Below are 26,872 nucleotides of genomic sequence, written 5' to 3'. Positions count from 1 at the left end.
CTTTTATAACAACTTGACCTCTGCCCCTCCCAAAAAGAACAAAAATTTCCAGAAGCTTCATTTTCGCCTTTCCCACAGGTGACATTTGCTGTATAACTGAACTCCAGTCATGTAACTGTGCCACGGCAGCTTTCTACAGAACCACTTCATACCTAAACGTCTCTTTAAGAGATAGATCATTAGAAACAACTCATTCTTTTTTAAATAGTACCTAAGCATCACAACAGCTGCAGAGATGACAAGCAGAAAACAGTCTTACCAGCTGAGGAAAGTGTGATGGGAGTGTGGAAGCAATGAAGGAGCACAGGTGGACACAGACATAGTGATAGAGGGTGATGGGAACTGCTGGCTGTCCTGTACTGATCACCTCTGGCAAACAAACAGGGAGGGAAAGCTCGCCAGAGCACTGCTGGAAACTGAAGAAAAGAGCTGAAAACAAAGACAGGCTGCAAGGGTAAAAGCAAAAAAAGAAGGCGGGGGGGGGGGGGGAGGGGGCGGAGAAAAGAAAAACAGTTGGGTTACAGATATGCAATTCCCGAATCCTGCAAGCAACATCTGTACTATAGAATCTTTGTCTTCGACCAGAAACAATGGCAATAACTTCAGTGCTTTTACTCTAGATTCATGTTCCCAACTACCTTCCTCCTTTACAAATTCATGTGAGGATTCAGGCATAAAAATGCAAGATTTTAACTTAGTGACGTATCCATCTCTTCTTATCCTGGAAGTACTCTAAATACCATTCCTTTCTGGAAAAAAAAAAAAGACATCTCTGGCTCTGTATCCTTCACTCCTGAAGCACTGAACATCAGATCCTGTTTTTGCCAGCAAAAGGATGTACATAGAGTCTGACAAATTTTACTGTTCGGTTGCAAGGGAAACCTCAGCAGCTGAGGCCACCTGTTTGCCTGTATAGACTGATTGCTGTGATGAAGAATTACAACAAAAATCTTTTTAGTACCTTTTTCCTGTGTTCCAGAGAGTTTGCACTTCTTCAGGCTGACAGGACAGCTTGTCCATTATGGTAATCAGGACAAGACACTGGGGCAGCTGCTGCTCAGGAGGGAGACCTGTAGAAGTTGGGGTTTTTTTAAATGTGATGGTAGTTGCCCTGGTAAATATATCTGTGTGTAAACTGGCTTTTAAGCAAGTGACAAACGAACAACCGGTGAAACATAAAAGTTACTAGTAAAACAATAAAAAAATAACTTATAGACACAGCTGGGAAAAAAGGAATGTTTCATCATGAACTTCAGGTTTGAAATGAAAAAATAAATGCAATATACTGTATCGAGTAAAATCTAAAATATTCCAGTTCTGAACTGTCACTGCAAGAGGTTGCAAAGGAGTTACAATCTGGAGGCCTCATACTTCCAGTCTCCTTGAAAGCAGTGGATGCCTCAAAGATGGAAAACGCAAAGTTTTCTTCTAAGTGTGCCAGGATAATCAGAAGGCCAGAGCGCACATGTGGGAGAGAAGTAAGCCCAGCCTACAGAGGGAAAAGGAGCCACTGATGCTCACACCGAATCATGCAAGAGGCACAGGTATCTCAGAATTATGTCATATTGGTCGGGGCAGAAATGATAAAAAGCTGATCCTTTTTCAGTTTCAAGGCATTCTACTTTCCACAGAGAATACTTAATTTAGGAAAAATAGCTGTCTTCAACAACAGAACAGGAGAAAAATTTCAGCCTACTTTGAAAGTTTGTGACACAAATGTGGATTGAAATCATGCAAAACAGCAGAATTGATGGCATTTCTGTTAACCAGATTAACCGAATATTGAAATTACTACGACTACTTTGAAAAAGATGCATTCGACAGCAACATGAACTGGCTGTTAGAAAACGCATTTGAGTTAACTGCAACTGGCTATATCATAGTACTTACAAAAGAATTAGAGACAAGCAAACCAGTGCAGAATATTGCTTGTAGTCCAGAAAGTCAAAATACCAACCCTGACACCTTAGAGATGCTTACATAGTACTATAGCAGTGGTAGCTGTATTTTAAACCCACCTAACTTTTCACTTAACACTTGCTCCATAAAAGGGCTAAAGGGAAGAAGCTGGCTGATGAGAGGGTCCAGAGCCACAAGAAAAACCCGGGATATTTCATCTCGATGAACTTCCGAGATCTCTGGAGCATAGAGACTGGGAGGGAGTTTGCTGAGGGGGGACAAAAAAAAAGTTAAATATTATCAGTAGCATTTTCAGTAACAGTACTTTTCAAAGGAACTAGAAAAAGGCAAATTCATTATTTTCTTGGTATTGTGAAATAAAAGACAGAAAAGTCTCCCCATTTTAGAATATCTATTATAGCCCGAGAGTTACAGCTCTGCATTCAGCCTTTAAACTAAGCATCACAATACAATATTTTACTAAACATTGAAAGAAAACCTTACAAGCTCACAGAAAATGCATGTAAAATACATAACATATATAAGAAGAAATATACTGAATCACAAAAAAAGTCAAGCAATGAAAAGCTGACACCTGTATACGCTATTTAACAGTCATAAATGTGAGAGCACATGACAGTAATAAAAGGGTACCACAATTTCTCTGAAGAGAAAAAAACCCTGGGCAATAAAAGAAAAAAAGAAGTGATATGAGAATAAAGCAAAAGAGATCATGAAATGAAAACCTTCTATTCTTGCGGCTTATAAAGTGACTGTAAAAATGCGACCTTCCTACTCAAAAATCCTGCTCAGTTTTGCTGAGTGAATGAAAGTTTACAACCTTCCTCTTCTAACTTGCCTTGTAGGTCTTTCTCAAGTGGAAACTCATAAAAAATAATCCACCCAACCTTGCAGTGAACTCGTGTGTGCATCTCACCACAGAACCTGGCACCAATTCCAAAAGAATGACTGAACTCAGCCCTCTATTATCCACATTCCCCTATTCTTCCCCACTATTGCAGCAAATAGAATAAAATTTTTGAAAGACAAATGATAAGCCCCTTGCAGACTGTTGTGCTTTATGAGCATTACATTAAAAAAGCTTTTGATTCATCCTATTGTGAGATTTCACAAGATTATAAACACAACAGTAGAGCTACCAAAAATTTCAGGATACTCTGTTTCTGATCCTCTCTCCCTTCAGGACAGATGTTTCCCTACTTTGTCTTAAAGTAGAAACAATCTGTCAAATGTTGCTGCTGATATTTAGTTTTGGATTTTTTCTTTCACTAGAATTTAAGACAGAAAGAAAAAGTGTGGCTATTTAGTTATATATGAAACAGAAAGGAATTAGGATTACTAGGGAATGGCAATTCTGAATTGCCTTGACTTTGCATGATTTGACTAACATCATGCTACCATTGGTTTCAAAGTGCAAGGTACACTGCTGGGTTGCTCTGTTTTAGCTCTGCCTAATTGCTTCATTGCAAAGTGATCAAAGGGCAAATCCTACCTTCAGGAATTTTGGCTTTAGGAACAAGAATTTTCACATGAACTTGCAAAAACAGACCCAACATCCAAGACAATCAATCTGCATATTCTAAACATCACTTGGTAAAAAATGTTGACATAAGTAATTGCAACGGATTTACTGGTTTGTCAATATCGGACACACACAGCACTGATCAAGAATGGCGTTAAGGTAACTAGTATCACACAAAAATGCCCAATTTATTAAAAAAAGTTTTCAATTTCTGGACATGAAAAAAGAAAGCAATCGCTCTGGAATGAGAACTGTATTTTTACATCTCAAAATGCTTGCAACTTTAAGAATGCAATATGGAGATGTTATTAAGATACTATCAATAATCCATTATTTGTACTTCACTTACCTGTATATCTGAAGAAAGAGCTGGTGTAACTGAGAACACGAATCCGAGAGGAAAGAAAGAAATTCCTGCAAAAGCCATTAATTTTGAATGGTACTTTTACTATAAAATACATTATTAAATACACTTTCTTTCTGTCCCATTATATCGGTGTGTACACAAAAATTGGTGAAGTTCTAACAATCCACAGCACAAAGCAAGGGCAAAGCAAACAATAAGCAAAGTATTCCTCAGAATAATTATACTACATGTATGTATATGGTAGGAGAAACAATTAAATTTATAGGCTTACTTTAAAAAACTGTTAAGTGCATCTGGACTAGCCATAGAGCTGCAAAAATCTGAAGTGGTCTCATACATGCTGTAAGGCTGTTTTATCCTGTCACAATGCTATTCATTTTGTACCCCCTCCCCAAAAAATCAACAACAAAAAAAATCGCCCCCCTGCTTTTACCCCATGAGACAGAACAGATGCAGAATGCGCCATCGCTGCTGTTCCTAGAGAGCAAAACTTTTTCACACACATTCTTAAAATGGGTCGATTTACAGCATGTCTTCTAATAGTGAGAAAAATAAAACACAGCAACAAAGCAAAAGGGCCAGGAAAAGAGCAGGAAGTTAGTGTCAGAACTAACAACAGTACATGGGCATTTCTTCTTATTAATCATTTCAATTGTTGAAACAAGCAACAATACTGAAAACTTGGCGACAGGTTTTGTCTGCTTAATGCCTCCAGATAAAGTTACTATTGCATTGACGCAAGGCTGCCTGTAAAGACTGGACACCTCCTACCAACTCCTCAGCGACATTGCTTGCAACAGCTTATTATTCTTGTTTGTTTTTCAAAAATCACAGCAGTAATCCCGCTTAGGCTTCTGAGTGTATTCAGGTGGAAGTACTACCTGTAGGTAGTTAATGATGGATGTTAATTATACCACCTATATGGTGTAGTCATAAATTGTTAAGATACTACGCAGTACAAAATTACTCCGTTTGCAGACCAGAGACTTAAATTTAGTACTAACACAGAATTTAAGTATTAAAACCTACCTTGGTGTAGTGCACAAGGGAATTAGCAAAGAACCTGCACAGTTTGACTGTCTTCTGGAACAATCTGAGGTCAGTGCCCTCCTGTTCAAAAAAACAGTTCTAAAACTTAACATACAGAGTAATACAATACAAAAGAAAGTTAGACTGCTAACAATGTTCAAAGGCTATTTTAAACTTGATTCTATATGGACTCTGCAGCTATGGAGGAAAAAACTTTAGAAATCTTCAGCACACCTCAACATTTTTATAGCAATATTCAGTATTGAAATATTATCTTTTGATTGACCTTGTGTTGTTGTCAGTTTAAGAAATGTAAAAAATTCCCATAGAGTACAGTGGAAACTTAGTTTCAGTGTCTCACTAAAACATCCCCAATCTAAACAAAGTTACGGGCCTCATTGTCATGTGGTTTCAAAAGAACAAGGTATTCTGCCTACCACATGAAGTAGAGAAAAAAAACAAAACAACCCTAACCAAAAAAACAAACCCTAAGCACCCCAAGCAGTAATACAGCACAAAGAATTTATCCTCCTGAAGTTCAATGGCAGCTTTGGGAGCTTTTTAATTCACCTGTATCTCTGACATTTTCATTTGCTCAGCCAGTTGCAAACAGGATTGAAAAGAAACAAGAGTGTCCTTGCACAGGCCACTGAGGATGTCACTGTGTTTCAGATGGCACTGCAGCAGAGAATGATGCTTCAGGCTTTGTCTAAAAGACAGGAATATAATCACTTCTTTAGTTGTCAGAAGTGATCATGCAATGAGTTAGTACAAATCCAAATAATTGATTCTTCTATTTAGGCTTTTATACAACACTAATTAGTGCAGTATCTGCGTACACCAAAACCAGAAATTTAGAGAGAACAACCCTCTTCACAGCCGTGACTGAAACACAGAGGAGAGGCAGGATGAAAGAGCAAGACAGCACAACTCAAGCCAAAAACACCTACAAAATTGCAGGTCAGAGTCCTTAAGATTATTTATTCAGACAATGGTATTTCAAATTTTCTTCTGTATTGTAATACAAAACGTCAAGCTTCTATTACTTTTTCATATATGATTGCTAACTATCTTCACTGACAGTGCCTTTAATACTACTTACTAGCTAAATTTTCTTACTAGCTAAATAGCTAAACTGAATTCACTAAATTGCAATTTTATTTGAAACTCTGAATATAAAGCTATTGAAACGCCAGTTCTTTAAAATTACAGTCTGTCGATGTTACAAGAAAAATCCAAAGAGTTCAACGACATACTTGATTATGAACTTCCATGTATTGGCATGAAGAGCATGGTCCATATTGGAAATGACAGAGCATATCTCCAGCACGGTGTGGATTACTAAGGAGGAAATAACAACTGAGTTAAATCAGATTCATGAGTTCACAGCTATGCTCCTCTCCTGGGAAAACAGCAGCAAACACAAGCACTAAGAGAATACCACCACACTGACAACGAATCAGGAAAATGGCTCAGTGCTTAGGTGCTGCCCCTTCCCTACAAACCTACACAACATGTCCCATTCTGCAGAGAAAGTTTCAGGAGAAAAATGGAAACATTTCAAGCTTCAAAGTGCTGCCTTCTGAAAGGCTGGTCAAGACAGCAGGAACTGAGCAGGCTCACAACCTGTTTTAAAAATTCACACTCTCTATAGAAAAAAAGACTGAGCAAGACTAAAAATAGCGTTAGATCCCCATATACCTGACACCATATCTGTGATGTTATCTTCAGTAGAAGCAGAGCCCATGGAAATCGTATCAAGTAGTTCCATCAGCTGCTTCTGAAGAGAGTAAGTTTCCTTGAACATAGCTTGTAGGAGGTCAGAAATCAAGTGCAGATGCCCACAGTACACTGATTCACTGTCCTGTAGGAAACGGGGAAGAAGAGGTTTAAAAAAAAAAATCGTTGCAGAATCGCAGACTGATTTTTCACATGCTGAAAACATCGAGAGCTTTGTCATACATTTCACTAGAAAAAAGAACAAGGCATAGACATACCTACTTTTAACTTGATACAGAGCCAGATCTGTAGCTTCTGATACAAACCACTGTTCACTAAATACAAAATGCAATTCATTTGCCTCATCAACAACTAATGAAGTCTGCCTAGCTCTAGTGAGTTTAGTGGGCTTTGGATTAGGCCTTGATGCATGAACCTAAGATCATATTTCTGAACAAAACAGTCCAAGGTTAGCAACACCGGTATTTCTCAATACTTTCAAATCAGAATTGTTAAATAAAGGTATGGCACCTGAGTTCAAGTCCTGACATGGGAAACTGCTGTCAATGTTCCCATAAGAAAGCAAAACTGAAAAATGAAAATTGAAAGTCGACCAAAAGCTCTTGTGTCCTTATGACAACCTTGTTTTATTTTCACTCCTGTAGACGGAATTACCATTGCATCTGAAAATGCAGATCTGAAACTAGTATATGTCACTCATCGTAACCAACATAAAGCTCCTAACCGCAACTTCCAAGGCACTTTGGAAATTGCATAGAAATAAGGTAAGTAGCACCATTTTGGTAACCACTGGTAGCTCTCAAAACACTGCAGCTACCAGAAGCACACAGAGTTACGGAAAGCAAATTACACTCATAAAGCAAAATGTTCAATCGACATTGATGCAAAATGCAGAAATAGCACAGTCTGCCTCTCCCTGCCAGGTCAGATTTGCTGGTCAGACAGCTGAAAAATCGTTGTTGTACTTGTGCGCTAAGTACATTCTGTAAACTATTTAATGACTAAATTTAAATCTAAAAAATAACAATTCAACAGCAACATGATTTCAAAATAGGATCTTCTTACAAAGCAAGTGTTTCCTAAAAGCCAACCAGTATAAGAACTTTTCTCCTTCTAATACAGACCTACCTTGCAGTGTGTAAATGTGTTCTTTATGACATAAAGCACTGAGGATGGAAGGGTGCGGATACTCCCGAGAGGCACACACTCTTGCAGTGTGCAGATGTATCGTACACAACCAGTCAGAGTTTCCAGCAGTTGTACCATAGTCTTAAAGTAAGAATAAACAACAACCATCAATGTTTTTCACTCCTGCAATAATTTCAAAAGCATCTTTTCTTAGCTGAATTGCACCTAGATTTTTATGGCATTTAAAGTTCACTGCTATTTGCATAAATAAGTAGTCTGCTAAAGATGTATGAAGCTCCACAAAATAATATCAAGCAATTCCAGACCTTTTCTCCGATGATATACACTCTTTGAAAGTTCCGTATTTCTTTTGACTACTGTTCTCTGTTTACAAAAATTTTAAAACCCTGAATTAAATGACTGTATAAATAGATGTCAGACTCACTCTTTAAATATGGAGAATCACATTCCACTTGTGTTAGAGAATTGGAGATTTTTTTTTTTTTTACATTCTGATTAGCATCACACATTAAATGTAATCAAATCATTCACAGAATTTTAATTGAACTTCAACTGCAAAGGAAGCTCAAATTACATTTTAACCAGCTGGCTAGTACCTAACAAAAACATTCTAAAAACACCTTAATAGTTCAGGTAAAAATCAAAGAATAATGTAAATACTCCTTTGACAACTGATTTCATGGGACTTGCCTGTAAAAGACTTCTTACAGTACTGCACAACTCTGTATTCTGGCTGGTTAATCCTTTGGCCTCACTGGATAATTCATACATCAAGTTATCAAAGAACTGTAGAGTCTGTCAGAACAAAACAAAACTTAAACATGTTATTTATAAATGTACATATGCAAATAGTAACACCATTCTCTATCTGCTTGCTTCCTTGGCATGGAGTCCTGGGCTACTGAGATAACTCACAGGGGAAAATAACGCTTTCTAGCATTTGAATCGTAAAGCATGATATACCAAGAAGCAAACAGCATCTTATAGTTTTCCCAAATTACAGACAGAAGCTATATTAGCTGTTATTTTTTATAAAACCTGTTAGTAAAACAAACCTCCTAGCTAATTCACTTGAAATATACACCTCATTCTACCAAAGATTTTTTACTTAAATAAAACCGCACCATCTCAGAAAAATAGGGTTTTTTTATAAGAATGGTCATAAACAGTTTGAATACCTAAAGAAATAAGTCTATGACCTACAAACAACAATAATTTCTACTTTGGTTGAGGTCCTTGGATATTTTACAAGTGTTACTCCTGACACTGCAAAGACAGTGAGTGGCTTCCAGGAGTGTGCAGGATATTACATAAACTTGCATGGTACAGTAACCCTTGCTCAGGATATGCCTGGTATGAGTCATTTTTCTTGTAATCTCCAAAATTTGCTACAGGACATAAAATAAGGGGAAATGGAAATCAAGTGGCCATTTTTACTGGCTTCTTAAAAATATACAAGCTGAGGCCCGAAATTTCAATCAGTAATTTGGCACTACATTACTTCAGTTAAAATGTAAGCACTGAAGAATTTTAATACAACTACAGCACAAAATTCTCCATTCTTTAATCCAAAAAGAGAACATCTTAGGCCAGTATGGTCTAAAAGTTTATTCACTGTATTATCCACAAATATCACAATGTTTATTCAGTATATATGAGTGTTGGGTTCCTCAGTTTATTTGTCCTGAGAGGCTACCTCACATAAAAATGCTTCACCTTGGTCATTTTATAAAAAGCCCAATCTTCTCAAAAAGAAATAAAACCCAATTCTGTGACTGAATATAGAAAGTAGAACATCATATGTTTGATCCTTTCCCCACCGTAAACAACGGTAACAATCACAGAAACAATTCAACAACATAAAACTGTTAAACTTTTAAAGGGTAAATTTTAAGTTCAAGTTTTGTATCCAAAGTAGTAATTATATCATGAGACCTCAAAAAGGAATCACTGCATTCTAAGCAGGTTTTTAGCACTGGACTGACTGAAAATTCCACGTTTAACTGAATGTGTCATACCTTAGGTAATACTTTTGAGAAAAAAGTTTGTTCCAAATCTGCAAGGCTGATGTGGGGCAAAAACATTTCAGTCAGGATCCTCAAAACACCTGCAAAGCAAAACGTTTGTAACACCTTACAGAAAAACAACATGCGATTATCAGAAACATGTAGCATCCTACCGGATGAAACAAAGAGCTGTGTCAAGCAGAAACAGATCAGATATTTGATTTTGAGAGGGGCAACGTAACATTTGCCACGTATGCATTATCTGAAAAATCAAGTACCAATAACAGCTCCAACGTGCATAAACCCATCAGTAATAGCATCACACCTGACTACGCTTAGTTGAAGGCTGAGCACGATTGTTTGCCATGGAACTAGAATTTTTCATATTCCAAACTGCACATAATTGCACATGTAACGTGCAGGTTAGCACTTACAGGCAACTAACAGTGAATGTTAGCAAGACTCCTAAACAGTTACATATCAGCCTCATTTTCTTATCACTATCACGTATTACCAGAGTTTTGCCACCTATAAGATAATGGCCAAAAAGACAATAAAATACACGATGAAAAGCACCCTTCTTTCAAGTAGCTAAAAATCAGTGGGCAGGAAAAAGCAGCCTTACATGCATAGTTTCTTTATGGGCTTTTACAAAGCTTATTCAACGTGCAATCAGTGTAACATGCAAGGTCCGGAAGGATTGCTGAAGACTCTGAAAGTCACTAGTTATAGCAGAAGTATTTTTAAGTAGTGCAGAATTTATAATGCAATTGCAATATGATTCTTAGGAAGAAGCAGCACTCCTTGGTCACTACTTACGAATATGCTCAGTCCAGCCTTCAGACTCTTGATACAGAGAGTTAAAACGTCAAAGAAACTCAAACTTGTTCTGCCAAAAAGGTTATTTATCCAACATATATAAATTTATACATGTTCCTTTTCCGGGTTAAGGTGGCCCATCCACCTAGGTAAAGACCAGCGATTAATGTCTTTTGGCAGCATAGATCATCTTTAAAGCATCTGCAGAAGTCGCAGTGACTTCTCACGCTATCCTGCATACACTTCATCCATAACATGAAACTGGCGGGGCTGCTCCATAACCACCGTGGGCAGATACACCTCAGTACCACACGATCAGCACAAGTATTTCTGCAATGTATTTGGGAGAGTAAGCCTGGGGTTTGGGGGGGGGGGGGGGGGGGGGGGCTGGGGGGTGTTATCTACAGCGTTAAATGAACCACACGCTATTTTCTACCGTGAATCTTTTATTTCAGCAAAAGGCTATACTCATTTCCAGCTGTTCCATCCTGTGTCGACCCCTTACAAAGGCTGCACCGCTTTCCCTCCCACCGATTTATTTGCTTGAACTGTGCCATGCCGAAAGAACACTCCCACATCCCTCCCCCGCCATTTCGCGGTGGCTCACAGCCGCCTAAGAGGCGAACCGCCATCCCCCCCACACCCTGGGAAGGATATAAGGAGCCGGGGTAGAACGGCAGGCAGCTCCCGGCGGCAAAGATCCCAATCCCAACCTCCCAGCTCTTGCAGGAGCAGCTCAGGATCTGCTTGGGACATGGCGCCGGCTCCGCTCACCTCAGGGCCGGGCAGAGGCGGGAAAAAGTTACCTCCGCTATCCCAGCAGCCTCTGCGTCCGCAGCTGCCCCGCCCCTTCCCCACCACCACTGCGGGCGCGCATGCGCTTAACGAAGCGGAAGTGGGAACCGTTCCACGTGGGAGAACCGGAGGGTGAGTGCAACTGAGGGTCCGTACGGGCACAACGAGGGGTGGTAAAGCAGGACACCGGATCCCTTTGTCCGGCCTGCATGCTTCGGCCCGGGGTACAGGGAAGGGAAGCTGGGCCTTAGCAGCCTCTGCGCGCCTTGTTTTTGCGTCTCTTGAAACGCTAAGTCTGAAATGGGAGTTTTACCAGAATAAGAAGCAATCTTAATTTCCTTAATTATACCTACATTGTACACTGGTAACACTGTCTTGTAAAAAAAATTAAAGGTTTAGAAAGTTTATTTTTTAATGAAAATTAGGATGCTATAATTAGACCGTTTCTTTGTGCTAATATTTGGCAGTTTAATGACACGTAAAACTTTATTCTATTTCCAGAAGCAATTCACCCGATTTCGTTGGCAAAACATCCGATATTCTACCTGCAAAGCACTCTTCTCCATAGCGATAACTACATACAAATCTCCTCTATAAAAAAAAAAAAGAAAAAAATATATGTATTGGTATTGCTCTTAGATTAAGTGTTCCTGGCTGTAATAAATTAAGCTTTGGGTTTTTTAAACTGTTATTCCTGAAAAATGGCTTTTCGATTTAATTTTTCTATTGATGAAAATGAGAGCAGTGAACCAGACACTCACGATAAGATGGACTTAGAGCTCTGCTCTCCAAAACACAAGCGGGAATCCACAGAAAAGAGCAAGCAGACTGCAGATACTGTAGCAGACTCCAGCCCAGAGGTGGGTACCGATAAGCAACAAGATGAGACACCATCAAAGAAAAAGTTCTGCTTGAAAGCTGCCAAGGAGCACAGTATTCCTGAAAATGTCAACAAAATACTGGAAAATAAAGTCATGGAAACAGTATCAGACCTGTATTACATAAATATATCTGGAGCAGAAATGACGTGTTTGGATGGTGCCGACGAAGAAGGCATCGTGTCTAAAAGTGTTTCTTCTCACTCCGATCTTATCCCAGGAGTCTATGAGGGAGGACTGAAAATCTGGGAATGCACCTTTGATCTTATAGACTACTTTTCTGAGGCTGAAATACAGTTTACCAACAAGACTGTATTGGATCTTGGCTGCGGGGCTGGTCTGCTGGGAATAGTTGCTTTAAGGGGTAAAGCTGAAAAAGTCCATTTTCAGGACTACAACAGCACAGTGATTGACAAAATAACATTGCCTAATGCGGTGGCTAACTGTATAAATGAGGGCAGTGGGGACGACAGAAAAACTAGCAAGCCTCCTTTGAAGAGGCCCAAGAAAGCAGAGTACGTACCTGATGTACTCAGCAAATGCAGGTTTTTTTCTGGAGAGTGGTCTGAAGTCAGCCAGCTCCTATTAAGCAGCAACAAACCCTTTTCAAAGTACGATATAATTCTCACATCTGAGACCATCTATAACCCTGACTACTACAGTGCTTTGCATGATACACTGGCTCAGCTCTTGGATAAAAAGGGCCGTGTGTATTTGGCAAGCAAAGTACATTATTTTGGGGTTGGTGGTGGTATCTACCTCTTTGAGAAATTCACTGAAGAGAGAAACGTGTTTAGGACCAGCATAGTTAAAATAATTGATAAAGGACTGCAGCGATGTATTATGGAAATGGCCTTTAAAGATTCCAGTTAAAATTCATCCACTGGTCCTTCAAAAATATCTTAAAGGCCAAATGTTTTAATCCTCATCTCTCTGTTTCTTCCTCTGTTGAGTTATTCTGGTTTGATGAATTAAGGATGCACGTTATTAAAATGCTTGAAATTCTGATGTCTGACTAGAAGTTAAGGATTCTTCCGATTCTGGTTTTGCATAGAAAAAAAATGGAGTTCTGCTTAAACCACCCTCTGTTTATACCAATTAATTGTCATTTATAGGTATGTAAAAACAAAGCAAGTCACTGTCCCCAGTCCCCCTCTCACATTCTTTGGCAGTGCCAGAACTGTACATCACAGGAGCAGCTTCTGAGTGCAGCCGAACAAGATCATTCAGCATCCTAACGAAGTGCAAGAAGTGGCTCCTAAGGGTTAGGTGCCTAACTTGGACATGGTTTAACTGCAGCAACAGAATTCAGAATCGACCTCATCCCTGTCTGCTCTGCTGCTTTGCCACCAGAGGGGGGTGTGATTGTATTTATCACTTGTATTATGTTCTGCTAGCAATCTCACAAATCTTTGTAATGCTTTGATGTGTAATGCATACATGAATTTTATTCAAGTTTTTGAAAAAATGTACCAGAGAATATTTATTACTGTGGCCTGTGAATTTCCACATATAGATTTTGACATAGCACTCCCAAGAATAAATTTCAGCAAGTAATTGGGAAAAGCCATACTGTTTTCAGAAATTAATAAAACTGATTTCTGTTTTAGAAGATGAGTTGAAAGATTCTACGCAAGAGAAGTTCCTTATACCAACCAACCAATAAACCTACAAATGCAATCTGGGAAACCAGAAGATGACAGAACTGAGCTTTAGGTGACAAGTGGGAAAGGAGATAAACTGTGCTATTGCTAACTAGAGTGCTGTATTGGGTTGGGGGGGAGGTTTGGTTTTGGTTTTTTTTTGTTGTTTGCGTTTTTTTTTAAACAGTAATTTTCCAGAAATTAAACTGTTCACACATTTTCAAAACTTTCTGGAGTGTACTGCTGGGGGTACTACTGAACACTCACACCTCTTCAGTCTTTTTCAGCAGTTTGGCAGGGCAGCAGGCTTTCAGAAGAGCCTGTGTACAAGTCATTCCTGGGTCCTAGGCTGAAGATTGTGATGTTCCTGAAGTAATTACCTTACCAAAAAGGCAAGCAAATCCAAAGAACTATAAAACCTGGTCCTGAGTGCTTGGTATCACTGACAATTCACAAAAAACCAAAATCCACTGCATGTTTTTTCTTAACTAAAACTGGACAAAAAGCTATTGCACAATTCTTAACAGGCACATGTTTATCATCGCACACCGCTTTACTGCGGCAATAATTCATTGGGTGCACTTGCAGAAATATAAACTTTATATTTAATATAAATATATATTTTATATATATATTTATATATTTATATATAAATAAAACTTTACTGCAGTAAACTGGATGCAAGGATACTCAGCGTAGGGGAGAAAGGACAATAGTCTGAGGGGATGGAAAGAAACTTAATATGGCAGTGACCTAAATCACTTTACTGTGTAAAGTTCCCGTCATTGAAGGCTACGAAAGTCAACTGCAAGATTCTTATTTTGACCATGTTGCCATTAAGATAGAGTCATAGAGGATTTCCTGTACTTTACAGAAGAGTCTTAACTACTGTTGTTTCAAAAACAAATTTTAAGTAGTCTATTTTAAAGGGATGCTTCAGAAACTACTGAAGTTCCTTTTTTATCAGAGAGAAAGGAAGAAAGCAGCCAGTTGTGCTGTGGCTGTGATTGCGCTTTGGAATTTTTCTGCATCAACTCTGAAACTTACTGATGATAGACAACTGCTGACTACAGATTGATGAACAAAAAGAAGTTTTAGCTTTGGCAGGTCAATAAAGTACTGTTAACGGTTCTTTGTCAAAACTGGGAAGTTGGAAACAGTGACTACCACTTGCTGTTTTTCAAACCGCAGTCGTAAGACAAATCCTGGCTTGCACATAGTGACTGAATAGCTTGTTCTACACCTGCTAGATCTAGTGCTGTTTCAGAGAACAGTATCTGAAGCAATAAGAAATGTTGCCTGCTATGACAGTGAGTATGTTTAAGAACAAGAATCATGTATTTTTTGATGAATAAAAAAGGCACTTACAATCTTCTACCATAATGCTTCCTCTGGAAAATATTCCATGATCAGACTCACTGTCTGGGGTTTAATATACTACTCCTTTGCTCAGCATCCTTTTATTCTTGGATTGCTCAAAGATAGCTCTGTTTCCATGCAAAAGAAATAGATTTTCTTAGAACTTTCAAGTGAAGACTGCTAGAGCCACAATCTCAGTGATTGCACACCTGCAAAACAGGAAACCCCACATAATACAATGAAGTTCCCATTTCAGAATTACAAATTGGAATTAAAGGTATTTTTTCTCAGGTAAAATCACCAAAATTAGCATTGGGATTTGCATAATTCCAGATGAGTTCCATTCTATTCTTAAAATTCAGCAGATACATGCTGAAAGGAAGCAGAATACAACACTTAGTTTTGTAGGCTGGTTGTTCCATTGGTGTTTCAACATCAGCTAATACTAGTTTTCTTAATCTACATCAAGGCTTTCTCTACCTGCCAAATCAGCACCACCGTAGTGACCAGTTTCTGGCTTCTCTTCATGATCTGGGATAAAAATCTTTCACTCACTTGTAATGCTTGTACATACTACTTAATAACTAGGGAAATTAGCATTTCCCCAAATGACATGGCACTAGAAAATAACAGAATTGGAAGGACCCTCAAAGTATTTTTTTGATGACACAATAAACCCCTACATAGGACCCAACTTCTACCTTTGTTTCTTCATACAAGAAATCAGCTGGTAACTCAATTTATCAGCTCATTCCAAATCATCACCCTTTTCCCCCTCACCCCATCCCCTCGCTTTTCGAAAGAGTCATCACAATAAGAAATCCGGTCTAAATTATGTCTTTCCCATAAGTATTGTGGAGAGAAACATTACAATCAGTCATAGAATGTCTCAGGAAACTAAATTAAAAAGCTGGTTTGTTTTAACAGGCACTATCCTTAACTGATGACTTCCCTTTGAAGACTATTTGCTAGTTTTGGGAAATGAGGCTATTAAAATCACTTTTGTATACTGGCACCAATTAAATGGCCTCCATTACAGTTATTTTACTAAAGATTAGAGGAAAAAAACCCATGAGGAAAATCAAAGCGGGAAGTGCCCAATTTGCAAGTTGACTTGTGTGCTATTCTTGGTTACTAGGTACACAGGCATTTAATCATGTTCTGAGATCAAAATCTTCCTAAGCAAAGTCAAACCTGCAATTAACATTATCATAGCATTTGAAGTGGTACAGCAGGAAGGCTGTTGCACAACAGCATAAAAGCACAAACAGCAGATGCAAAAACGCATAGATCCACTGGAGGGGAAAGTCCAGGCTGCATGTCAGGGGAAGCAGGTGCCAACCAAGAGACCTGCAGCACCAGGTTCAAGAGATCCTGCTCCCAGGTGATTACTGGGATGGAGATACCTGGAACTCTTCTAACGAGGAATGGACTGACAAGGTTTGAGGATAAGAACAGGCTACTCATCTCTGCCCAACCACTCAAAACAAAGATACAGAAGGGCGACATAAGATGAATTAGTGTAATAAGACAGTAACAGCAGGATTTTTTGGGGTGATAGAAACTGGACGAAAGCCTCTCAAATTTCATAGTTTGTACTATAAGAGTCACATGCACATTGAAAAGAAAAAGCCACTCTATACCACCAGATTCTAGTCAATACTTGCAGTAAGAACCACAGCAAAGGGAATTATACACCAGGATTTATATACAAATACCTCTTGAAGACTGCAAGTCAACAATGTAAGCGTAAGAACAAAAGGTACTCCCTTGAAATCCACAATGGCATTAAAGGAAGACTGGCAGGAAACAAAAAAGTGAAAATTGTAGCAAATAACTTAAATGAAGGGCAACATCCTGCCACAACAGGAGGAAGCAGGTGCTGTAAGTTAATTCAGACACTGCCTAGGTGTACTGGGTCTGGCTGGGAGGTACTTAGCTGTAAGATCATTATTACTATAAAAAAAGAAAAAGCATCATTATACTCATGGGGAATAAAAGAGCTACAGGGGAATCGGAATGAAACAAGTATTGTCATAATTTGACCTTGCCATCAGTCTGCTATAGGGAAGGATCTTACAGAAACACGAAAGACCTTGATCATTACTTGTGTGGAACACAAATACTGAATTTTCAAAACCATGGAGTAAATCAAAGATTTAGATCATTGGTGAAGAACTGCAACAGTCAACCCTCCCCTCCCCCCCCGGTTTTTGTAAATGTGGATAGGAAATTTGAAAAGCCTGAAGAGCAATAGAAAAAAAAGGTAACAGAAAACACCATGGTCAAAAGACCAGGGAAAAGGTTTGGTCCTGCAATGTTTAAGTTGATGGCAAAATCCTGATGTATCCTACAGTAGATCAGTGATACAGGATTGGATGAAAACAGATGAGGTAAGATGATGTAAGAACATTCAGATGGCATTTTAAGAGGAGCAGGAAAAAGGCTTAGAATTGCAGATTCTGCACAAAGGAATTATCTGAAAAACAAGATATATCTGGGGATTACTAACAGTATTATAAATTACATCAGAGTCCAGTTACTCCAGATTTATGGTAACATACATAGAAGACATTCAATTTTATTTATCAAAGTACAGCTCACAGTTACCAGTTTTGAACTGCTTGTTGTGTTCATAAGTAACTGATTTATTTGTCATCTGACCATGTAATTTCATAATCTGCATACACTTTCTTCAGTATGTCTACAGTTACTGAATGATCTGCTTTTCCATAGCCCTGCAAGAAAGAACAAGTGCTTATTAGACACATACAGAAAGTAAGTCCACAGAACAACTGAGTTATTTGCAATAAATTATCCAGTTATATATTGATACTTCAAGTAGTTCACATACAAATCAAATATAGGTTCTAAAGAGTTATTCTTGCAGTATCAGGTTTTATTTTTCTGTTGCACCCTCCAATTTGCATGCAATTTGTCCCACCCTGATTTGTAGAAAATAAATGAGATGCAGTCAAGCAATCTCAAATACTAGAGGATGCATTTTCCACATTGATTTCTCCAGCAGAAAGCTTGTTTTAAAATGTTCCCAACCTCTCAGCTACCAAAGTTATCAAATATTCTTTTAAGCCACAGAGATTGCATTGACCCATTTGAATGTATGAACACAAAAACAACTGATTTGGCTCAGCTGAAGGAAAAGGGAGTAAGAAGCCACATGTGTCAACAGCTGAGTTCTATTCTAGCCACTAAAGAAATTACAGTCTTTATGTTTTATTTGCAATCTTGCCTTAGCTGGTAATGGCGTAATTTTAAGTATCTGTGCTCTTCAGCCACTTCAACTACAAAGTAAGGCAAGGTCAGATGACCCATGTGATTTTTAACCTGCATTTAAATCACTGATCACAGTGTTACTCTTTCACTGAAATTTAAGAGAGCTGTGGTAGAAGGGGCCTTTCCGTTGTCTTATACAACTTAAGGTATCTTCATTCCTTATTTTAGAACTAACTTTTTCCCCTGACAAAAAGCCTTTACTGTACAACGGTGCAGTCTACTGATAAAACCCTGTGATTTACAGGTTACTTTCTTTTTCCAGTAATATTTTGCATGAAACATTTAACTTGGTAGACCGAAAAGAGAGCTCTGCATTATCAGAACATGCACTCCTATTCATCACTGACTCTGCCCCAAGAGGAACAGCTTAAGTAAACCAGCATTTAAACTGCACAGGTTAAAATTATTGATGCATTATAAAATACAAGCTTTTCAAAAATACTAGATAATATAGTTGTGTCACATACTGCAGGTTTATACTGTCAGATGCAAGCAACAGACCTACAGGTTACTCTTGCACTTTAAAGACCCCATCCGGCTTTGCAAATAATAGCACAGCATCTACTTCAACAGAAGTCAATGACTATTTCTCTGGTTTTCATGAAACACCAAGACAGTGCTGTTTTGGAGTCTGACAACAAATCTCCAAGTAAAGAGAAGCATTAAAACAATGTAATTAATAAACTACTTCTGAATTTCCAGGTCTCTCCCCAACAAGAGCCCTCATGGTAATAACACTTTCACATGGTGCTCATCTGTAAGCATCAAGGTACCAAAAGCAGCAAAACAAGGTATTTTCCACAGACATTGCATTACAAGAGCAAGACTTGACCACTGCCTCTAACACTAAATTGGCAGCTGAATTAATACAGGTGTCAAGTCTCATCTAAAAATGCACTTATGATGAGGACCTGCAATCAAGAATTTACTAGAATAAGCATTATACACTGCCTTCCCACCCCATACAAATCCTAGAGTTCTTTTTTCCTTATGATTCCATGTGGCAAGAGTTACCTTGGACAAAACCAGTATAACATTTAAAAACACTTAATACATTCAAGGCCCAACCTGCACTGTTCATCGAAGGTAAGCAGATTCGAAGTAACTGTCACTTTCCATAAAAAATTAATTTTATTTCATAGAACGATTTTCTTCTTGCCTGCATTAGAAGCTTAGAATCTTTACTCACAGTATTACTACAGAAGCAGCTATACTTCATCACAGAGCAATACCAGAAACAAACTGTGGCATGTTCCCTAAATTCAAGAAATCATTGCCACTTATTGAGTCTTTCATAAAGAAACTGAACTTACACAGAACAGTAACAGGTAACAGAAATGCTCTAGTGTCCATATTCTTGGAAGCTATTTTTATTCCCACAAAATGCATTTATGTGAAACTACATCTTCACCTACTAAAATTCACCACACCTAAACTGGGTCTACTCTTCTCACCCAACACATACACAGAACAACATTCACAGTTTAGCTCTCATCAATACCAAACATTTTTCTTGGCAAATAAAGATCACAAAATAGCTGGATCAAGACCCTGAGGCTACAAATGGGCTATTCCTGCTCTAGCAGTAGGACTAGAGGATTCTGAGTCAAGAGATGCTAAGTTCCATTTTTATGCTTGATTGTAACTTAACATTGGTATTACTCAGTATTAAGTTATCTATTATTTTTGCTTTGGTCTGCTGCCCTTAAAACTAGTGTTTTTCTAATCTGTCTCACAAGTGAGCCAGGCAAGTTTCCCAGTTACTGTTTACACTGTGATTCAAATTCCCAAAAGGCACCACACCATAAAAAAAAAAAAATCCAGAACAGAGATTAAAGGATTTGAATGAATACAAGAGATGCACTTACTGTAGAAAGCCCAAATACCCTAATTTTCTTGTCTTTGCTATTATGATCAATTTTCCCTCCTCCAAGGCACTTGCACTCATATCCCAACTTTTCCATCTCAGGATTTACTTTTTCAAATATATGATCTGCACAAGAAGAATGGTTACAGGCATTAGAATACACACTAGGCATCAAGTACTCTAGAACTCTTCAGCTATTTTCCACTCATTTTCCTCCAGTTCCCTTCTTTCACCTGCAAGAGATGGAGGTTTCTCTTGACAGACAGAAAAGCTGTAATTAAGGTTCTCTGTGTCAGGTTTTTTTTACTTAGTTAACACATCTCGTTCCCCTAGATGAGGTTTGTCAGGTTTGGAAATGACATCTGACAGATACTGAGCCGCTTTTCATATTCGCATGAGGCACCTATTGGGGGGGCGGGGGTGGAAGGGGGCTTCTGAGCTATGCCCACTGATACAAGCCACCACAGGCCAGGGACTCCGCCTCAGATTCGCTCGGGAGCCGGCGGCCTCGACCCGCACCCAAGGGACGCTGCTGGCGGGGCCCCACTAACGGTCGTTGTTCCCCCCCACCCCACCCGCCGCGGCGTGTCACGCACTGTGGAACTCGGCCGCCTTGGTGCCGCGGACGATGTCCCGCTGCTCCCCGCCGCCCGGACGCTGCAGGCGCACCAGGATGTACTTGAACGTGCCCTCAGGGTCGATCTCTACGTCCCGCACCGCCGCCATGGCGGCGCCGCCAGTCTGTGAGGCGACCGGGCCGCCACCGCCCTCCTCCGCCGTTGGCGGGAAGAGGCCGCTCGCGCCCCGGGGGCGGGGCAGCTGCTGTCGCCGCCGCTCAGCGCTTCGTCATGAAGCGAGCGGGAGCCCGCGCCGGGCCGGCGCAGGCCGGGCTGTGAGGGGACGCGGGGTGGAGGCGGGCGTTACTCCTCCTGGTCGAGGCCCGAGGGGTGCCCTTCGGCATTCCTGCGCTGCCGTGCCTCCCCTCCCCCGGCTGCCAGAACCGGGGCCTTGCAGCGGGCACCCGCCGTCACAGGTCCCTTGCAGGGGAAGGTATTTACACCGGGGAGGAGGAAAGGGTGGTGGATAGGGAGAGCTTAATGCCCTGAGAATCCAGAGCTTACTTTTTACACGTATTAAATAAGAGACATAAGTTTGCCTCCTATTCACCTTATTTTATGGGTTCCACTTGAGTTAGACAAGCTCTACACAGCTTCATCATGAAGATACCTAGAAAAAGTAAGGTAACACTAATTCACTGAAAATTGAGTCTATAATATTTACTGGAGGAAAAAGAATTGCTTCCTTGCAGTGTTGAGCATGGCCTTGTATCAAGTACCTCCTCAAAAAAGGGAAAATACTCACATTTTAAAGACTAGAGGTTTTTACAAAAGCTTCAGAATATTTCCACAACTTAGTTTCAGCATAGCCACATCTTTTAAATGCTATATAAATACATAGAAGTAATAAATCATTGTTGATAAGAGTTTTTCTAACTGTAGTAATTTTACAATATGAAAACAGTGCTTGAATACAGTGTACTATGTAAACTGAGATATAATGCATAAACACATTAGTCAAACAGAAAAAAATACATATCTTCTAAATATAGCATTTAAAAGTACTTAACAAGATAGATGTAGTTTTTTGATCAGAATTTGTTTTGATTTATCACTTCACAATTAAAGTTGTTTACTAATATGCTTTATTGTTGATCCTAAATTTAAAAAAAAAAATCTAATTTCTTTTTAAATTCTAATATTTTGTTATTTTAGATATGACTGTTACCTACCTAACAAAGTAGCACTGTCACTGTGAGGAGAATGACCAGAGCCCCAGTAAGATAAGTCAAATTCTTGTCAGCTATATCTTAGGAGATGAAAAGATGAGAGGGGCTTTAAGTAGAAACCAGCCCTACCATCTCAGCTGTTCTGGATTTGCCAAGGCAGGCAAGGAAAGTGTGAAAAATCTGTGTCGGGGTAAGGTGCCCTTTAGGGTTCTAAGGCTGAGAGAGTTCTGTGGTGGTGAGGTAGTTGCTCAAGCTTACTTTGGTCTGTTCAGTAATAAAGGCCTGTAGGATTATTGTAGTGCTAGTTCTTTATGTTTATTTCAAGCAGTCTACAAGGTCCAAAATCTAGAAAATTTTGTATTGGTAGCTTTTGTGTTTATAGCTTATGCTGTGGTTATTTTGTCTGCTAATTTAGCCTCATATCTGATGCTCTTATTTATTTCTTCTTGGAGCTATAGTGTTAAGAAGGTTTTATGGAGCTTGTTAGCATGAACCTTGCCTTTTTATTTTTAACTGGAATAGGATACTTCATTTCCTTAAGTATAGAAGTCTGTTGTGTGGCTGTGGAAAACTTTATTGCCCCATTTCAGTTATGTTGTATATGGAAGGAACTAGCAACAAATAATGGTAGCACTGATGAGCAAGTGCTCATCGGGAAATACTTATGGCATACCTCAGATAGAAGCTAAACTTTAAAGGAATTTGTCCTCAACAAGGAGAGCAGGCATCTGGCTTGACCTGATACGAATTTGAGCAGGTAAGTTTGTGACTTAGTAATAGGCAAAGCAGAACTTTGTCCTCTTCTATTTAATGCTTTTGTCTTCCCAAGAACCTGCCTTATCCAAAAGTAGCTTCTTATCCAAAAGTAGTTTCCTATGCCATGCTGAGGTATAACACCTTCCTGTTGGCTTTCAGGCCAAAAACAAAAATCCCCTGCTGTTGGCGGTAATTGTTACTGCGTCACTTTGTGGGCCTCAGGAGTATGAAGAGGATGGCATGGGGCAGCAGGGGTCTCAAACCAGAGACAGCCTGCCTCCAATAAAACTGCATGGAGGGACTTTCCTTTTGTAATGGGATTACTCACATATAACTGTGGCAGTGAGTTTGGTGCTATTTTCTGAAAAATTAAGGGATTTTTTTATTTATTTGGCTAAGTGACATCTTGTCTCTTCACAGTGGTGCCCTTAAAACCATTGTTCTGAGGAAAAGTATTATAAATATCTCAAATTAGGTAACAGTGGATAGATGCAATGATAATTACGATAGGATAATGGATATTTTTCCTGAGTAGTTGTAGCCAGCATTTTTTTCCTCTTCAATTTTACAAATGGGGCTTGTTTTCCACTGTGGTTTGCAGGCTTTGGACTGAACCCAAATGAGTATAAAGTTGCGCTGTTGTTCTTTATGCCTTTCCTATGATTAGATTGTTTTAATCCACAAACCCTTGTAAAATTCACCTATCCTTACATTAGCTTGCGTTGTGCCAATATTGCAACGTATGTTGGAGTGGATTGAACTGTTGGTATAACAGAACGCATGGTTAGGCTGAATCTGGGATACCTCAACTAAGTTACTGATTGAGCTTGTGCACCTGAACTTGGTCAAACTTCTCCATGTATTCCAGCAATCAGAGAGATTAAAAAGAAGCTACAAAAACTGTGTTTCTTGTGACATGGTGTGATAGCTGGGTATAGCTATTGTAGCTACCTCATCTCATTTTCATAAAGGTATGAGATGTCCTGGTATCTATCATACTTTCACCTTCTAAAAGTGCTTCCTGAGTCTTGAGAGGGATAAAGCAGATAATAGCCTTCTGTTCTCTATTGCATCCCTTATAAGAGGGTCCTGTGACTATGCTTTTTCTGTTTAATAGCTGTTGAAAGTGTTAATAAATGTCAGCTCAGTTTGAGATCATGGTAGAGATATCTGCGTTGCTATATTCCTACAGGTTTGATGAAAATAGGTGGAGAATAGAGACACTGCAAGAGTTCCTGCTGAGGAAACGGGTTCCTGTGTATCAAGTGAAATATTTGGGGATGGAAACTGCTGATAGGGGACAAATACATTCTTGTTGTTACACTTAACTGCATTTCTTCTGGGCTTTGTGGTGGCATTAAGACTGTGATATTTGTATCTTTTTTAAAGTAACTTTCTAGAAACATTTTTTCCCTATTATGTGCACTACTGTTAAGCATGTATGGAAACTGAGCATTCTTTTTGAATCTTTTTCCCAAATGTTCATATTTTTTTGGCTACTGAGGTGGACAAATGGTCTTCAAATAATCTTAGAGGAGGCTTTTACTTGTGAGTGCAGTGCCCTTAAAAATTAGCTCTGTAATGTTTACTAGATGTAAGCAGTAGCTTGACACATCAAAATACAGCCACTTAAGTCTTTATATCCTCTAGCCTTATGCAACTCAGGAGCTCAAACTACAATTCAGATTAGGGTTTTTTTCTGAAAAAATTGGAAACTGGCTTCAAGCTCATGGATTGTTACATGAATATGTTAAACGCTAGTTTTCAACAAATACGGATTCTGAATATAGTTTAAGGAATCCAGTTAATGTGCCAGTATCAAACCTAATGGCAGAAGAATGTGCTAAAGGCATGCTAAAAAAAAAAAATAATCAAATCAGTATTTTAAAAGTGTTATGAGCAAAGCACAAGTGGGTAATATAAATGCAGCTGCATTTTCTTCCTGTGTGTTGGCAGTCCAGCTAGAGCAGGAGTAGAATATCTGCAATAAAACAGATACAATACTGTAGTTATGTCAAGTGATAGGCTCCTAGGAGTTCCTGAGGCATAGGTGGTAGCAGAGCAAGGCAGGTGGTGTGTCTTATTAAGGATTTCCAGAGCAGTTCTGCCCAGTTACCCCTTTCTTACATTTGACCTGCTTTCTTTCCCTTCTTTTCTTGTGTTTATGAGGATACCTGAGATGGCTGTTGTAAGACTCCCATCTGCTAACTGGTTTCCTAAAAACTTTACCATAAAAGCAGAAAGGCTGAGTCTCTTGCTAGCCTTGCCTTTAAATATCACTGAAAATTGTGCGTGTGCAAAGCAGGGCAGATCACTGGAGGTTTTCAAAATATGATTGGATAGTGTGCTAGATAATCTCTTCTAGGCTCCCTTTCCCATGAAAGGTTGGGACAGGTGATCTTTTGAGGTCCCTTCCAACATGAGCTATTCTATGAAATTCAAGTGCTAAAATTACTAAAAAAGCAGTGAAAAATGGGGTAGGGTTTTTTTGCTTGTTTGTTTTATTTTAGGTACATGTGTTTATGAATGTGTAAATGGACGACCCACTTAAATGTTTTCATGCATGCAAAAATTAGATCTTCATGAAAGAGAATACTTGCAGATGGAAGGTTCATAGCTTCTCCCCCCCCATTTCTCCAGATCAATTCTGTGTAGTCAGTAACAGTATTTTTCAATCAAATATGAGTCACAAACCCGCTTTTAAAATTCAGGCAAAGCACTATGTACAGCATTTCAACTCCTCTCCTGGCCTGAATGTCAGGAGTCCAGCTCTGAGACAAAATTACATTTTGACTCACACTGCACCATTCAGATAGGTTGAGCATCTGACTCCTTGCCCCTGCGTTATGCTATGTGTTTTACAGCCTTCAGCTAAAGTCACTAAGTGGAAAAGTTTAGTACACAGTCACTGATGGTTACCAAATGGGATAACACTTTGGTAACCTTGTGCGTGATGGCTTAGGAGATTTTCTGATCTGTAGTTAAAAGCTAATTTGTCCTTGGGTGGAATTTTTAAGAAATTGTTACTGCCTGTTGACAACTTGTCACTTGTTTTATCAATTTGGATTGAAATGAGGGATGGGGAAGAGTGGGTGAGGCTATACTGCAGCTAACTGTGGCGATACCAAAGCCAGTTGTTCAGGTAGTAGAAGTCATCTGGCTGCAGAAACACAGTTCAGATCTGACTGGCTTATCCTGCCAAAACCCAGGATCAATTTACCGTGCAGGTCTCAGACCTGCTATTTCTAGCTTGCTTTTGGTGCCCGGACTACACTAGTTAACTTGCATGACATCTTAAAAGAAAGAAACTGGATTGCAGTTCAAAATCAAATGTAACCTTTCATTTGACAATAGGCAAAAATCCTGTTAGCCAGGAGCTAACAGCCTCATATTTATTTTGCTATTTAGCCTCTAAACAGCAAGTGACTAGAAAAGGAATATTAGTATTATGCAAATGTGTTCAATATACATTGTGGTGCAGTGAAGCTCACCATGGGATTCTCTCAAGCCATTAGGCCAATTCAGGTTACCAGAGTCAGGAAAAAGGAAACAATCAGTTTGAACTCCAGCTTTATAAATTTTTCCTTTTATTGAGCTCTTTGACAGCAGGGCACAAGATGTAAGGATATATTTGGCCCATCGTTGTATTACAGGAAAATATTAAGAAGAATTTTGAAGTAGGTAATTTCCATTGCATGTAACTCTCCCACAACAGCGAAAATGAAATTAGGGTTAACTTTCAGCTGTACTTGCAAATTTTTTTATTCCAGAGTGAGAGTACACCCTTGAGTTGAGCAGAAGAATACCTAATACACTGGTGGAAATGAAATATACTGTTGTGAATTATTGCTATCATGGACACCAAAGATCACAGATCTGCTTTGCTGCTTGGCCCACTCATTTTAATAGCTTTTGAATGAAGATTTTACTTCAATAGCTGTT

At 39.1% G+C, this 26,872-nt stretch overlaps 3 protein-coding genes across 3 annotated transcripts in view; 1 reads left to right on the top strand and 2 right to left on the bottom strand.

Annotated features, from left to right (window-relative positions):
* Positions 1–11,308, bottom strand: part of FIRRM (FIGNL1 interacting regulator of recombination and mitosis) — a gene marked incomplete at both ends in the record, with an annotated part of 17,968 nt that extends 6,660 nt beyond the window's left edge. Inside the window, 14 exon segments of the mRNA XM_082002804.1 lie at positions 212–220; positions 222–446; positions 962–1,070; positions 2,019–2,167; positions 3,792–3,856; positions 4,839–4,919; positions 5,409–5,547; positions 6,095–6,179; positions 6,540–6,702; positions 7,707–7,847; positions 8,418–8,522; positions 9,746–9,834; positions 10,553–10,592; positions 11,210–11,308. Of these exon segments, the coding sequence (XP_081858930.1) occupies positions 212–220; positions 222–446; positions 962–1,070; positions 2,019–2,167; positions 3,792–3,856; positions 4,839–4,919; positions 5,409–5,547; positions 6,095–6,179; positions 6,540–6,702; positions 7,707–7,847; positions 8,418–8,522; positions 9,746–9,834; positions 10,553–10,592; positions 11,210–11,308 (1,499 nt within the window).
* Positions 11,309–11,498: 190 nt separating this feature from the next.
* Positions 11,499–13,098, top strand: METTL18 (methyltransferase 18, RPL3 N3(tau)-histidine; the record flags this gene model as incomplete). Its single annotated transcript, XM_082002773.1, has 1 exon — positions 11,499–13,098. The coding sequence occupies exon 1, from the start codon at positions 12,049–12,051 to the stop codon at positions 13,096–13,098; it is 1,050 nt and encodes a 349-aa protein (XP_081858899.1). The 5' UTR covers positions 11,499–12,048.
* A 4,777-nt stretch (positions 13,099–17,875) lies between these two features.
* Positions 17,876–21,120, bottom strand: LOC309407156 (14 kDa phosphohistidine phosphatase-like; the record flags this gene model as incomplete). Its single annotated transcript, XM_082002613.1, has 3 exons — positions 20,985–21,120; positions 20,390–20,514; positions 17,876–17,965 (listed from the first exon to the last, which is right to left on the bottom strand). Exons 1-3 carry the CDS (start codon positions 21,112–21,114, stop codon positions 17,876–17,878), a joined length of 345 nt encoding a protein of 114 aa, XP_081858739.1. The 5' UTR covers positions 21,115–21,120.
* Between the last annotated feature and the right edge of the window lie 5,752 nt (positions 21,121–26,872).

The sequence above is a fragment of the Phaethon aethereus genome (assembly GCF_964289735.1).
Source record: "Phaethon aethereus genome assembly, chromosome: 8".
NCBI lineage: Eukaryota > Metazoa > Chordata > Aves > Phaethontiformes > Phaethontidae > Phaethon > Phaethon aethereus.
The sequence above is the reverse complement of the archived record's forward strand: the minus strand, read 5'-3'. Positions and strand labels throughout refer to the sequence as shown.